General features: G+C 40.4%; 1 protein-coding gene across 3 annotated transcripts in view; it reads right to left on the bottom strand.

The window, feature by feature from the left end:
- The window catches only part of PPM1B (protein phosphatase, Mg2+/Mn2+ dependent 1B), a 60,793-nt gene that overhangs the window by 16,176 nt on the left and 29,673 nt on the right, over positions 1–14,944 (bottom strand). For all 3 annotated transcript variants that reach the window (XM_039568533.1, XM_039568535.1, XM_039568534.1), the window contains exons 3-4: positions 4,689–5,552; positions 2,683–2,800 (exon numbers count right to left, since the gene is read on the bottom strand). In XM_039568533.1, coding sequence (XP_039424467.1) covers positions 2,683–2,800; positions 4,689–5,534 — 964 coding nt within the window. In that variant the 5' untranslated portion in view covers positions 5,535–5,552. The remainder of the gene's footprint in view (positions 1–2,682; positions 2,801–4,688; positions 5,553–14,944) is intronic.

Below are 14,944 nucleotides of genomic sequence, written 5' to 3'. Positions count from 1 at the left end.
TTGGTATATAATTCTTCCACTAGAAATCCCTGTAAACTATGACTTGCTGAGTTTGCTTTTTAACAAATCTGTTAAAAAAAAAAATAAAATCTCTCTATTAAGACAGCAATTCTCTTTTAAGAACTCTGGAAAGATCTTATGGAACTACTAACTCAACACATTATACAAATACACAAAATCTCAGCATTCCACTTAGGAATGTACAATGATAGAGTAAAAACGTTACACGTGCAAATGTAAAAACTGCTTTTCATTTTTTTTAAAATTTTTTTTATTTTACTTTTTTTAAATCAAACAAAATCATGCCTTAAACACTGCATTTCTCCCTGAGCCAGAGCTTAAAATGCCCAAGTATAGCAGTGGAAAAAAACCCTGTTGTCTAAAAGGCTTGATGGGTTAGTACAGTCAGCTTGAAATTTAAGATCCAGAAGAGAAGAGAAACAGAACAGCGTATATTCACTAAGAACAAACACCAGTGATCACACTAAAATTGCTTCAGGAAGTCTCAAAGGACTTCATACTAAGTTCTAATGTTGCCCTGATTTATATTAGTCACTTAATGAAAGAGGAGAGTATCCAAGAGAACTCACAGTTTACATTCTTGACATATATCTTTGCAGCTTGGTAGTTCACAGACAAGCTTATCTTTTTCAGAATGTTTTTACGACAGGTATAAATAAAATTGTTACTGGCTATCAGCCAACTGCATATAACTTGTGAGCTGTTAACCCATTAGCAACTTTTTAAAAATGTTGTTCTTGTTAACTTAATTGTGTTCAAACACCATTATTTGCTTTTGGAAAGGAACAGTCATCCTCTAGAAAGGTATTTTAAACAAATCCATACTATCAGTGTCACAGCACATCTATCAGGCTTTACGTTTTTAGAAATAAAGACAGTCTAAACCTTTCAGGCACAACTCTTTTAGGCACTGTTTTCTACACTAAGTCAAAAGATGAATGCAAAACTGATTAAGGCAGCTGTCTTCTAACCAAAAAGAAACTCCCACCTTCCAAACCTTTTCCCAACTCCAACATTTTAGATGATACTCTTGCCCCCATGGGGTTTTTTTGTTTTTAAATCAAAAGTATTCCTGCTTCCTACTTAAACCTTTAAATCAGATACTGTTTTTAAAAATTCCAACATATTTCTAAACAATTTTTCTCATGCTGCTTAGTGGTTTGAAACATTTTGCTACGGCTTTTACCATTTCTGAACTAATAATAGTCAAGGCACATGTGTAAGGTATATTGCAGTTCCACAACTTCTTTTCTCTATTAGTTAAGGAGACTGTGTCAAAATTAAAATTTCACAGAATTTATGAATGCAAAGATTTGTTAAAAATCAGATAAATATTTCAAGTTCTTCTGCGGTCTGTTTAATTTTCTTTCTCCATGTCTTGTCAGAATTACCTCAAATATGCTAACTGTCATTTCTTGCTAAATACTTGCCATTTACAGGCCTTGAACTCTGCCTGATTAGCAGAAGACAGGGAACTCAGGCAGGGAAAAAAAAAAAAAATCAAGAGCTGAAGAAACAGAACTTCAAGCTTTGGAGCAATTAATTTCTCTGAAGTACTTAAGCTAAACAATCATTTTAAGTTACATTTGGAATGACTCCACATCAGTTTAGACTCCAAACTCTTAACTTTTTTTTTGGTATGTTTATTATTTAGTTACCTGTGATAACAGAGCTAAAATTAATCATTTAACAGATTAGTTAATCCAGTCACTCTGATCACAAGTTGACAGCTTTTCTATTAATCCTAACATTCACTTATAAAAGCAATAAAATCTGCTGCAGTTCCACGTATTTTTCACCTATTTGCTAACAGAGAGAAGCCACCAAGAAGCTGGGAATACTAACCTGTAACCACTGTGCACACCTGACGGCTGCCAGTGAAGGCAACTGCTCCTGGCTCTCTCCCAGAGCCTATTAACAGCTCATGTACGCTACTCTGACACAGAAGATAACAGGTATTTATCTTAACTAGTGTCATCTAGGAAGCCTGGGATGTAAGCCAAATTCCAAGAAACAGGCCTAGAGTTAGTATTTGAAGTGACCACTAGCACTCTCTAACCTCACCAGAAATTACAAATATACAACCCATTTCAATTTAGATCCATTTAAACACAAGGAAAAGACACCACACACAACAGCTGCGTGCTCAGAGAACTCGTACCCGAAAAACCATCATGCATACAGATTAAAATTCAGGTGGCTACATCAACTACTTACTGGGACATGGACACAAAAACCCAATACAGCTTTTACTTTTTGTCAAAAACTTGCACAGAAGAAGAGAAGAAATAGTACAGATATCACTTCTAGTATTTCATAAGCAGGACATTAGCAAGATCACAATTTACTGATCTGATATAACGCTCTGCAAGGTCAGTAGTTGCATTTCAACCTATGAAGACAGCAGTAAAAATTTAAAGCTCACATGAAGAAAATGTTTGCAGAATACCACGATAAACTAAGCACATGGCCTAAAACATTCTTCCTGACATACAACAGTTCAGAGTTATAACCAGGCCTGAATTTAACCCGACATAATGTGGCATAATCTCTTTCATGGCTTTTGTTTTCATGCTCAAGGTAATTATGACACTACTGCATTCACTATCACAATCCAACTGTGATTTGTTCACTGTCTAGTGAACTACATGGATTTCTTACCTTCAACCCGTGATTCCAAGTACTTATCCAACTCAGCATCTTTTTTCACTGCCTCATCTGAGACCTTAGGAGCATTTGAAAAACAAACTAATACAATACTCATGTTATCACGACTCCCCTATGTGACAAAAAAAGAAGAGAAGTTAGTATCTTTAGTCTTATTCTTCATTTTTCTACTCTAATCACATCTGTACTTTTTCCAAATACAGTACTACAGATAAACCTGGGACAAAAAGAAACCCTGAAAAACCCCTGTATTTAGATCAGTAAGAACCCTTAAGTGCCCCAACTACACTGCTCACTGGAGTAATTCCACTAATTTTGACTGTATAGACTCTTAGTATTGAAGTTTAAATAATTGATGGACTAATCTACATGTCAACCATTTAAAAACAGTATCAATAAAACAGGTCAGAAATTAGATAGCTGTGTAATGTTACCTTAAGCCAAATTGTAAAACAACTCCTGTTGCAAAATGACATGCAGAACACTCTCCAATACTATTAGAATAACTTAGCTCAAGCAACTAATTTGTTTTAGTTGCAGGGCATTCATGTAAGCCATTACACACATTACAAGTCTGTTTATCAGAATGCACCTGTGTCACAAAGCACCTTGAAGCAAGTATAAAACATAAATGCTTCGTATGGCCAAGCTAACCTTACAGACTATCATGTGCCCAGAAATACCGCCCAATGGCTTTTTTAGATACCAATTTTAATGGCAGTTCTTTACTAGCATACTCTGATAACCATTTTCTTGCTCATGTTTCATTTTCAAAATTATAGTTCACAGCCAAATTCAAAAACACAATTCTGAGTCTCTTACAAGGGGATACAGCAGAACCATAATTTAAACTACTGGTTTGAAAATGAAATCAACTTTACTTTTTGTGTAGAATATTAAGTGCCATTAGTCACTGCATATTGTTGCTGTGTAAACCCAAGCTACTGGATAGTTCTAATCATCTATCACAACAAATTCTTCTCCTAAAGCAATTAAGAATTTGACATTAGAATGAATTCCTTCAGAAATACTACTTAGGAGTTAGCCTACGTTCCCTTTTGTACCAAGCATATGATGACATCACTTAGTATTATGTGGTACAATTCACAGCCTGAAGACATAAGACAACATTCCAGTATTGTTACAGGGATCCAGGATCTGACTTTGGAAAACAAACACGCGGTCAGCGCTCAGTTTTCCTGGAAGTATCTCAGAGTGATCATCCTTTAACAAGGCTGGTTGAGCTCTTGGTCAGAAAAGCCATGGCATTTAAACCAATCATACACTGTATGGTATATGCTGGAATACAACCCTGTTTCTGGAAAAAACACACAACTTACCCTTTAGAGTTACAATTGTGAATTTTAGTATTTTCCTCAAAATGGCATGTTTAGTCTGTGGCCTAACAAAGGAACTCTGTTTGTACTAGCAGGAGTTGCACTTTTCAGGGAATGTTGGAACTAGAATACCTATTTAACATATGTAGACCAATCAGTAGTTGCTCCAAACAAACTAAATTTGAGGAGCGGAAGCAAGCTCAGATGCAACGGTAGTGTTACCCCATCTAAGCTACAATGAGCTGAGGGCACCACTTCAGATGACAGACAAACATCACCTTGAAGAGGAGATGGTGCCAACACTGGTTTTACACAAAGGATACAAACGCTACCCAACTTCAAGGAACAAAAAAATCCACAGAGTCCCTGGCTCAAAATAGATTAATTTTACAATTTTGTAAAAAGTTTAGAGCTGGAACCACATGCAAGCATTACTTGGGGAAAAAAAAACCAGCGTTTATTTTTGCAATTGCTATTACCGTTCCAAGCATATAGGTTGAGGCTGTATATTCTTCAGCAAGGATATACTGTCAAATGGGTACAGAACTTTAAGGAAAAGAAGCTGAAGAAAAGGAACAGTAGGCCAGGAACAACTGTTAACACTGTACCCATCTAACCAGAAGATAATTTTAGAACAGCTGTTTAGAGAAAACAGTTACATACCTTATGTAAACAAGTGTCCACTACCCAATTGCACACTGTTTCCAGGTCATCTGATACTTCAAGTCTAGACTTTACAAATTCACAGAGCTCTTCATTGCTCATTACATCCCAGATTCCATCACAAGCCAGGATGATAAACTCGTCTTCTTCTGCCCTTAAAATTTCACACACCTCAGGCTCTGGAGAAACAAGTTGTTCTGTAGGGCCTTTACCATCCACACATTTGTAGTCATAGTCCCCCAGAGCTCGAGAAACTGCCAATGAACCATTAACACGCTGAATCATTACACTGCCTCCTGCATTCTGGATTCGCTCTTTCTCCCTTGGGTTGCAAGGTTTGTGATCCTGCGTTGAAAAACAGACTTGTCCATTCCTATAGAGAACAGCACGCGAATCACCACAGTTGATAAAGTACACATGCTCAGGTGAAATCATAACTCCCACTGCTGTTGAGCCACTTCTGTCCATGCCATTTCTGAGGTCTGAGAAATTGCGCATATACTCATCAATTTTCAAAAAGCCAGTTCTGATTCCACTCTTGACATTTTCCACTGAAGGTTCAAGAGCAGATCCAGGTTTTTCTGTTGCCCTAAAGTCTTCATTGTTAGTGATGTGTTCTAATAAGTGCGTGGAGCAGTAATTTGCAACACGAGATCCCGCGTGACCATCATAGACTGCAAAAAAGGACCAGTCCTCTAAGCCATGGGGAATACCTACAACAGCTGTGTGAGCATCTTCCATTTCCACTCTCCATCCCTGCATACTGCTGAGGCCGTAACGCAAGCCATTCCCTGCACCATGAGCATTATGTTTTTCAGTTTTTGGTTTATCCAAAAATGCACCCATGTTTATGCAATATTGAATCTGGAAAAAAGAGAAAAGAAGTCTTATTTATAAAGCCACCGTTCCATACAAGCTTTGTTGTCCGCTTCCTGTGTTTCTTCTTCATAAAACAAGTGATAAAGCATGCACACATGCAAAAGTCAACAACTATATTGGAGGAAAAAATAATTAATACATAACACAAATGAAGTGTGAATTTACAAATCTCTGTTTGCATTTTCAGTGGTTTTTTGGTGGGGTGCTGTCTTTTTCGAAGAGCTACTTCATAAAAATTAAATGATCTCCATATGAAGGCAGAGTAGATCACATACCTTTGCAGCCCTGCTGATTTTGTCATCCTCTGCAGAGACTAATTTGTGATGGAAAAACAACAACTATATCACTCCTACTCTTTTTCCAGTTTTACTGTGGCATGGAGAAAATCAATTCATGTTCATAAATAAGAACGGACTGGTCTCGCTAGCTTTGCATGTACCATGCTACTTCTGTATTCTTGTAAGGCATGGCAAAATTGTGACCATAGGGGAATACACACCATCTGCCAAAGGAACCAAGGCAGTAATTCCCAATTAAATACAAGAAAACCTCTCACAGGAATCTCTTAACAAATTGTACTTAGTCCTTCATAAACCAACATTTCAATATTTACTATGGAATCACAGAATGGTTTGGACTGGAAAAAACTTTAAAGATCATCTGCTTCCAACCCCCCTTGCCATGGGCAAGGACACCTTCCACTAGACCAGACTGCACAAAGGCCCATCCAACCTGGCCTGGAATACTTCCAGGGATGGGGCATCCACGGCCTCACTGGGCAACCTGTTCCAGTGCCTCACCCTCACAGTAAAGAATTTCTTTCTTATCTCTAATCCAAACCTACCCTCTTACAGTTTGAAGCCATTACCCTTGTCCTATCACTACACTGGGCCAATAGTCCCTCTCTAGCCTTCTTGTATGCCAACTTTAGACACTTAAAGGCCTCTAAAAGATCTCCCCAGGCTTCTCAACCTCAACTGTCAGCCATCCCTAGAAGACTTTCATGTGCTTACCTGGCATTTTAAGTTCAAAGATCTGATGTTAAAATTTATTCAATTACAAGAGATATGAGCTAAGGGAAGTAAATAGTCCACAGAAAGCTAGAAGTTCTTCAGTATTTGGAGACCATCTCCAGAGAGCAAGCTCACAGGTAAAATGTGAATAATCTACACTGAAGCTTTAGAGGACTTCTGAATTCCTCTCCTGTACTAGACTCAGGTGTCTCACATAGACCTGAAAAGCTACCTTGCCCTTTACAAAGTCAGCAGAGAACGCATTCTTTAATCCACAAACCTCAGAAACTCAGTCCATGCTAGAAGTCATCACCCTATGAAATCCTTGAATTACAGCAAATTTCATCCAAAAAGAACTGGCAAGAATTTTGCCATGACTGATCCCAAGCAGTCACTAGTCTCTGATACAGTAGTACCTACCAAGTCTACAGAGTCATGATAACCTAGTTCTAGTTTAAGAACTTGTTACCAGGCCAGGAAGAGGTTAATTAATCCTTACTTCTGCCATTTCCCTCATCTAAACACATATGAAGGATACACAGGACTACACACAGATAAACCAAACTTCACACTACCTTCTCTGCTACAATGATCTCCATGCAGTGCTGAGGATCCCCAGTATTATAGAGGCCCCAACAGCTTGCTCAGCAGGTTTTTGCAACACTGTAAATGGGTGGGAAGGACACACAATGTGTATCCATCACTGAGATACGTAATCAAAACTTTTCCCAACCCTTTCTCTCTAAACATCTGATTTTGCTTGGAAAACAAACAAAATTAATTAATTAATTAATGTGTGTCAGAGGGTATCACAAAAGCCAAGCAAGGCAGTGCAACATACCATCACAAACCGGAGTTCTCAGCGACCAATGTTCTCAGTTAAGAGTTGAACAAGTTCCACATAGTTTAATAGTGCAACTAACATCAGTAAAGGAGACTTGTGAAAGGATTCTAACAGCTTATGATCACTTATTCACAAATTACACACAATATAAAACTATTTAAAAGCACACAAAACAGTAAACAGTTTTCTTACCAGTAAAACTGTTGTACAGGACTGAAATGCTGCCAAAGTAACAGATATCCTCCAATACTTCAGACCTTCTATGAGATTCCTTTAAGTATGTCCCTACATGCTTAAAATCACAGATGTGGAAGAAATCATGTGACTGAGTGAGGAAAGAGATCATAACCTATGTAACTGCAAAGGCCTGCGAGCTCAGTGTTGTGTTTATGTATGTAACACGTTTATATATGTAAAATAAAACACACTTCAAAAAAAACATACCAAATGCATGTGTCACACCTTAGTTTTACCTACTTCTTAAGTAGCTTCATTTTTTTACAACTCGGGACCAGAAAAAAAAGAAAATCACACTATTCGAGATTATATTCTTAATATTCTAAATATCCCATTTAATACTGCAAATAAAGGATGTAGAGATTGACTTGCAGTCAGTAAGTCTAGGAATCAACTTTCATCCTTTGCCTCTTCAGCTTTCATCACACATCTCCAGGAAGAACACAGCTCTACCTTCTCTATCCCTCCCATGACAGTATTGGAAGACAGCTTGGCCTTTTCTCCTCCACACTGGAGAAACTCGTATCTCACCTCTCCTCACACACCACATGCTCCAGCCCCTCAGTAACAGAATGGTTCTCTGCTCGGCTTGCTCCTCCATGTCTGTGCCTTTCCTGTACTGGGAGGTGAGCAGTCCACACTGTATTCCAGATGCAGCCTCACGAGTTCCAAACAGAGGAAAACCATCACTTGTCCCTAGATGCTGGACACACCTTTTCCAATATGTGCAAAACTTTCCTCACTACAGACACACTGCTCTCAAATGTTCAACTCATTTGCCCTGGTTCTCCACCAGGACCCATTCCATGGTTCTTCTTGGCAAAGGTCATTCCTAGACCATCATCACCCGGGCTGTATAGAGGGACAAGGTTACTTTACTCCAGGTACATGACTTAATTATACCTCCTGAGGTTACCATCAGACCTTGGTAGGTCCAGCCTACCAAGATCTGTCTACTGTTAAGGCCTACCCTCGAGCTAACTGACCATGCCCTCATATCATGTATTTTAAGCATGAACACCCATCCACTGCTCAAGATTTTAATGAACACTTCATCATACTTCCTATTAGTCAAACCATCTCAACATTTCTTGAGGACTTTAAGGCATTAAGCCCCAAACATGCTTTGTAGAGCAAGATTTAGTCTCAAGATAAAACACAGTCAGCAGAGGAGCAGATGAAGCACCCACCTGCAAACCAGTAATTTAGTTATGGCTTGTATCAGCATAAACTCAAAAATTCAGTACATCCTTCAGTCTTGAGATTTACTTTCCAAAGATCCCATTTTTGTATGAAATTTAATTGCATAACAGATTGGTTTGAGAAAACATATTAATTTCCTTGTGGTGAAAACATTTACCCCACGTAAGATTATTAGTTGAAACTTTGAAAATCAGGTAGACCATGTCTACTGTAATTCCCAAAATTTTCTTGGAAATGGAGAAGGCCGTAGTTCTTGTCCATGCTCCACAGACTATTCTTTAAGACACTATATATTACTCAGATCAAAAATGAAACCCTAGGATTCTCTTCTCCTGGTAGTCTTTCCAACTCCTGGAAGAATAAAACAATAATAATCAAATTTTTAAAAAAATCTATTGCCTTGCAAGGACCAGTAATCACCAAGGCTCAAAGGCATTTGGAATGCCTTTACAGAGAAGGAATTACTTTATAGGAAAAAATTACTGGTCTTTGCCCCTCTCTGGCAACGGAGAAGCTGAATCTGAGCAGGACACTGCTAAAGCACAGGCTCCAGCCACCTCTCTAGGGCACACTGTTCATCTCTAGCCTTACATGATTACCTGAGTCATTTCCAAGAGAGTTTAGGGCAACAAGTCTCTAACAAAAGCTGACATTCCTTTCCCAGAGCAAAAATCTAACCCAAGCCTTCCTTCTCTGAAGTTCCAACCTAAATTTTTCTCTAATGCTTTCTACCTGAGTCAATTCCTACATGAGGTACTTATCTCATATACAGGCAATATAGGCAACAATTCAGGTTCGGGAAACCAAAGACATCTAGCCTTTTGAGGTATAGAGGCATGAAAGCAAAAGTCATGTCCTCTGACATGCAAGAAAAATTCGTGATCAATATCCTTTCTGCCCCAGCTACACAGTGAAGACTCTTTGGTATTAGATCAGCCACACAGTAAAGCACTTTAAAATCAGGTCTGTGCACAAGCTTGCGTCTGCATTTAAAAGACAAACAACCACACCTGCTGATTTTCTCCAAAGATCTACTTAAAAACTGACACATGGTTCTTGCTCAGGTATAGACATTAATGATTTTCTACTATATCATAAAGGGGAAATAAGCAGCTACTTTAAGGGAAAAGCATGCTCCTTTCTATTTATATTTATATTTAACAGGCAGAAATATTTTACTTGATGGCTGTCATAAAGGCCAGAGCTGTCCTGACTTGAGCTGGGATAGAGCTAATTGTCTTCCTAGTAGCTGGTATAGAGCTGTGGTTTTGATACAGTATGAGAATAATGTTGGTAACACACTGAGGTTTTTAGTTGTTGCTAAGTACTGTTAGCTATACTAAGTCAAGGACTTGACAGCTCTCATACCCTGCCAGCGAGACGGTGGGAGGGGCACAAGTTGTGAGTGACACAGCCAGGACAGCTGGCCCAGACTGGCCAAAGGGATATTCCATACTATATGACATCATGCTTAATATATAAACAGTGAGGAAAGCCAGCCAGGGCTACTGCTTGGGAACTGGCTGGGCATTGGTCGGTGAGTGATGAGCACCCACATCGTTCCTCACTTGTTTTGTATATTTTAATTATTTTATTATTACAATTTTCTTTCTCTTCTGTCCCATTAAACTGTCTTTATCACAACATATGAGTTTTCTCACTTTTATTCTTCTGACTGTCTCTTCCATCTGACTGGGTCAGGGTAGTGAGTGAGCAGCTGTGTGGTACATAGTTGCTGGATGGGGTTGAACCATGACAGTCGTTTTTGGTGCCCAACATAGGGCATAATGGGTTAAGATAATGACGAATCTGACTAGAACGTATCAGAAGAAATTTGTTATAAGTACTCAGTTTAGTCACTGGTCACCATGGTGATGTATTTGCTCTCAAGGTTGGTGTCGTTGTTCCTGAAGCTGCGTTATATAATACTTCACTTGCATATTTTGCCCCCCGTGCTGTTTGTCACCCGTAGGACCTGAGCTAAGGTTATGTTGCTGCACTCTGTAACACTGGCTTACAATATGACAGAATTGCTGGTCATGAAACTGATCTGGTATTTGTACTCAGCACTGCTGCCATCTCCATACTTTGGGAGCCATCTATAGGAAACTACTAATAATTACAACTTTTACCTGTTCTCCTCAGAGACCTAATCCATGGGGGAGACTGGTACCTCCCTTCATCTTCCCTTTCTCCTCCAGGCTAATTAAAACAGCACTTGGGAATTTTTAATATCCTTGGGATGTTCAAACCAGCATTCCTATTGCTATGTCTTCTGAATGTGTTCGAGGTCTTGTTTAAGGATCTACAACTATTTCAGAATGCTACCCAGGGATTTGCCCTGAGGCTGGACAGTGGCAGGGCGTATGGGATACTACGGGCAAGTGCCTAGAACAGTGGGCACCTCCAGTGCTTTGGAACTTCAGCCCTGAACAAGTGGAAAATCTGGAAAGACTAGTTAAATATTTGGAAAAACTATGCTACCACCCTGACAATTCCAGAGAGACAAAACCCACAGCAACGTGCTGCGGCCTGGCCCAGGCCTACTGAGCCGTGTTCAATACTATACAGTGCCCTTGAGGGCAAAAAAGGCCTCTGTATGCGATGGTAAAATGATGGCACAGGGGCTACTACAACCCCAGTGACAAGCACTGTGGTTGAACCAAAGCACCAACTTGTGCCTGTAATCAGCCCCTGCTATACAAAAGGAGAGAGATATACGGAGGTGAGCTCATTTAGTGAGGGACAAAGCAGCAGGGCTATCATGAGAAGAAGTGGGGGGAGAGGCAGAAAGCATAAAAGACATAGTTAACCATCTGATCCCTATCCCTGAGTGAGCTGCTACATATGCAAAAAGATTTCAGCCACCATCCAGGCAAGGGCATCACCTGGCTGCTCCAATGCTGGAGCAACAGGGCCAGTACCCTGGAATTAGAGGGTAGAGAAAGTAAGCAGCTGGGATTCCACTCTACAGAAGAGGGCATTAACAAAGCAACTGGAAAAGGGGCACAAGCCCTCAGCCTCTGGAAGTGACTCCTGTCAGGTATAAAGGAAAGGTATTCCTTCAAGGAAGATGTTATGCCACCCAGGCAAGTGGACCATCATGGATAGAGGCATCCAGTATCTGAGGCGATCAGCCATGCTGGAGGAGATTTATGATGATTTGGACAACGAGCAGTTATCCAAAGACCCAGACAAAGCCAAGTGTACATGACCCATGTGGTGGAAGACTACGGGATGCACCACTGTTATACGCCAACTCATTGGCAGTAATGACCTGGAAAGACGGAGAGGGACAAATGGTGGACAAATTGATCAACTCCAATAATATAAACAAAATGCCTCTTCCTCACTACAGGCCTGTATCTTGGCTGTGGATAAGGAAGGCAGATGCACCCTATTCCCCACCTGTATGGACCAGTGTCCCAACTACTGGGAGAGTAAGCATTAACAGCACAGGTCACCCGGTGGTTTTACCTGTGTGACCACAGAGAGAACATAAGGAAGTGGGATGGAAAAATCTAGCTTGACCCTAGAGGCGTAAGTAGGAAAATTGCAAGGAAAAACAATCAAAAGAAGGGATTATTGCAGGACATTGCTGCTCCGGACTATAGTCGGCAGTTCCCCAGACAGAGTAGAGGGGCTGCTCTTACTCCTGATCTTCAAGGGGCTTCTGATTCACGTTTATAAGAAGTGAATCATGAATACTACAGCAAGGACTAGAGGGGCACTGCCTCCAGGCAGGTGGAGGAAAGAAACAACTGGATTAATGGACTGTGTGGATTGGATGACCTTGCAGAGCAGACCCACAGGAGTCGAAGGCTCTAGCAAACACTGCTGCACTGGGGCAGGCACCATCTGTGTTTCTGGAGTGACAGGGTAATCCCAACAGCTAACTCTGATGGAGGCCAAAGAGCCTGACTGGGAGTAAGTGGCAAAAGCACTCCATTGTGACTGGCCCTGAGACTCCAGTGCATCCTTTGACTAGACTGTCTCAGGAGGGTGTACTTCAAGGACCCAAAAGGTACTGCTGGGCTTTTAGTATAGCTGTCTTGGAGACAGTAGAAATTAAACAGCTGTCTACCTTGCCCCATCTTCTGGAGGGCACTTCTGGTGTGGGGCTGCTGAGGATCAAAGAACAACAGGTGCCATCACAACAGTGCACTGGCAGCATTACCACACCAACCAAAACATCCACAAGTTGATTTATCAAATGGAGAGCCAAGGAGAGATCAGAAGAATTCACTCACTCTCCTACAGACCCATATGGCCAGTGCAGACTAACAGGAGACTGTCATGGCCTGAATGAAGCCACGCCACCTCCAAGACCAGCTGTGCCAGACCTGCTGGAACTTCAATACAAACTGGAGTCAGAGGCAGCCAAGCAGTATGCCACAACTGATACTGCTAATGGAGTTTTCTCAAGCCACTGGCAATAGAGTGCAGGCCCATCCAGTACACCTGGAATCGACTATTCCAGGGGTGGAAACACAGACCTACTATTAGCCACGGACTGATCTAAACAGTACTGAAACAAGGCAAAGCTCTAGAACACCTAATACATTCATAACAATATTGTGTGAGGCAATACAGCAACAGAAGATTTTGGGAGAGGGAAAAAATAGTTCAAATCCTTCTGAAAACTGGTTTTGCCACAAAATAAAGGAAGGTCAAAGGACCTGAACAGGGGATCCAGAGATCATCCACAGGATTGCATTTGCTCAGGGATCTGGGTGCACTTGGTGGGTAATGCAGAAGGATGGGGGAGTCCGATGCGTACCTCAAGCGGATTTGATTCTGGGTAAGAACATTGAATGATTTGAACTGTATTATGTTATTTGCTATAAAATATTGTAGGTCATCACTGCTACAGTTGTTAAATGCTATATCAAGGGTATTGTAATAGAATTACCCAGATTAATGAAGAATGAATTTTGATGATAGAACCAGACAAGCGCAGCAGTGGTGGAACTAGTGCTGGCTTCAGCACAAAACAATCCAACACTACACACATTCTCTCCTGCCCTGAAGGACTACTATGACAGATGAAGCCCAAAGTCATGGACTAAAACTCAACAAACATTTTGGAGGGATGGCCCGTATACTATGGGAATGATATCTCTGTGTACATATCAAAATACAGGAAAGGTCATAGTGATTACTTGGGATGTGCTGTAAAGTGTGGGACCTGGGTAGGATGCAAATGGTATAGACTAAGGTGGGATAGAGTTTATTAATTTTCTTCCTAAAAGCTGGTATAGAGTTGTGGGCTGGATACAGTACGAGAAAAATGTTGATAGCAACAACTAAAAATGTAAGCATGCTATGTAGTGTTTATACTAAGTCAAGGACTTTTCTGCTTCTTGTATCCTGCCAATGGAGAAGGCTGGAGTGACACAAGAAGCTGGGATGAGACACAGCCATAACAGCTGGCCCAAACTGGCCAAAGAGATACTCCAAAATATATGACACCATGCTCAATGTATAAACTGGAGAGAAAGCTGGCCAGGGGCTACTGCTCACACTGGTTGGCAAGTGGTGAACAATTACATTGTGCATCACTTGTTTTGCGTATTTTAATTCTTTTTTTTTCCTTCCCTATCCCATTACAAAGTCTGTGTCTCAACCCATGAATTGTCTCATTTTTATGGTTCTCTTTCCCATCCCTTTGGGGAGGGAGGAGGTGGAATGAGCAAGCAGCTGTGCGGTGCTTAGTTGCTGGCTAGGGTTAAACCATGACAGCAACCAGCACGTAATTAGATTACAAAGGTCTAAAAGCCATAATCAAAATTTTTGTAGATACTATAAAATAATTTTCACATCACATGTCAGCTTCATAAAAAACATCAGAACTAAACTAATACCACCTTGATGGCCAATAGTCCCAAAGGCAATAATGTATCTTTTCATAATGTGAGAATGGTCCAACATAAATCTTTTGGGCTTAGGTCATAAAAGCGTACTGTAAAATGTCTCTTCCTCAGAAGGATTCACTCAACAGGCTAGTCATTTCTAATAAGTCAGTGCTGTGGAAAAGAAACAGTGCCAGAGTTTCCTGTTACAAAGCACATGTGCTCCAG

This window comes from Corvus cornix, chromosome 3, assembly GCF_000738735.6.
Source record: "Corvus cornix cornix isolate S_Up_H32 chromosome 3, ASM73873v5, whole genome shotgun sequence".
Lineage (NCBI taxonomy): Eukaryota > Metazoa > Chordata > Aves > Passeriformes > Corvidae > Corvus > Corvus cornix.
This window is presented reverse-complemented; position numbering and strand designations above follow the sequence as displayed.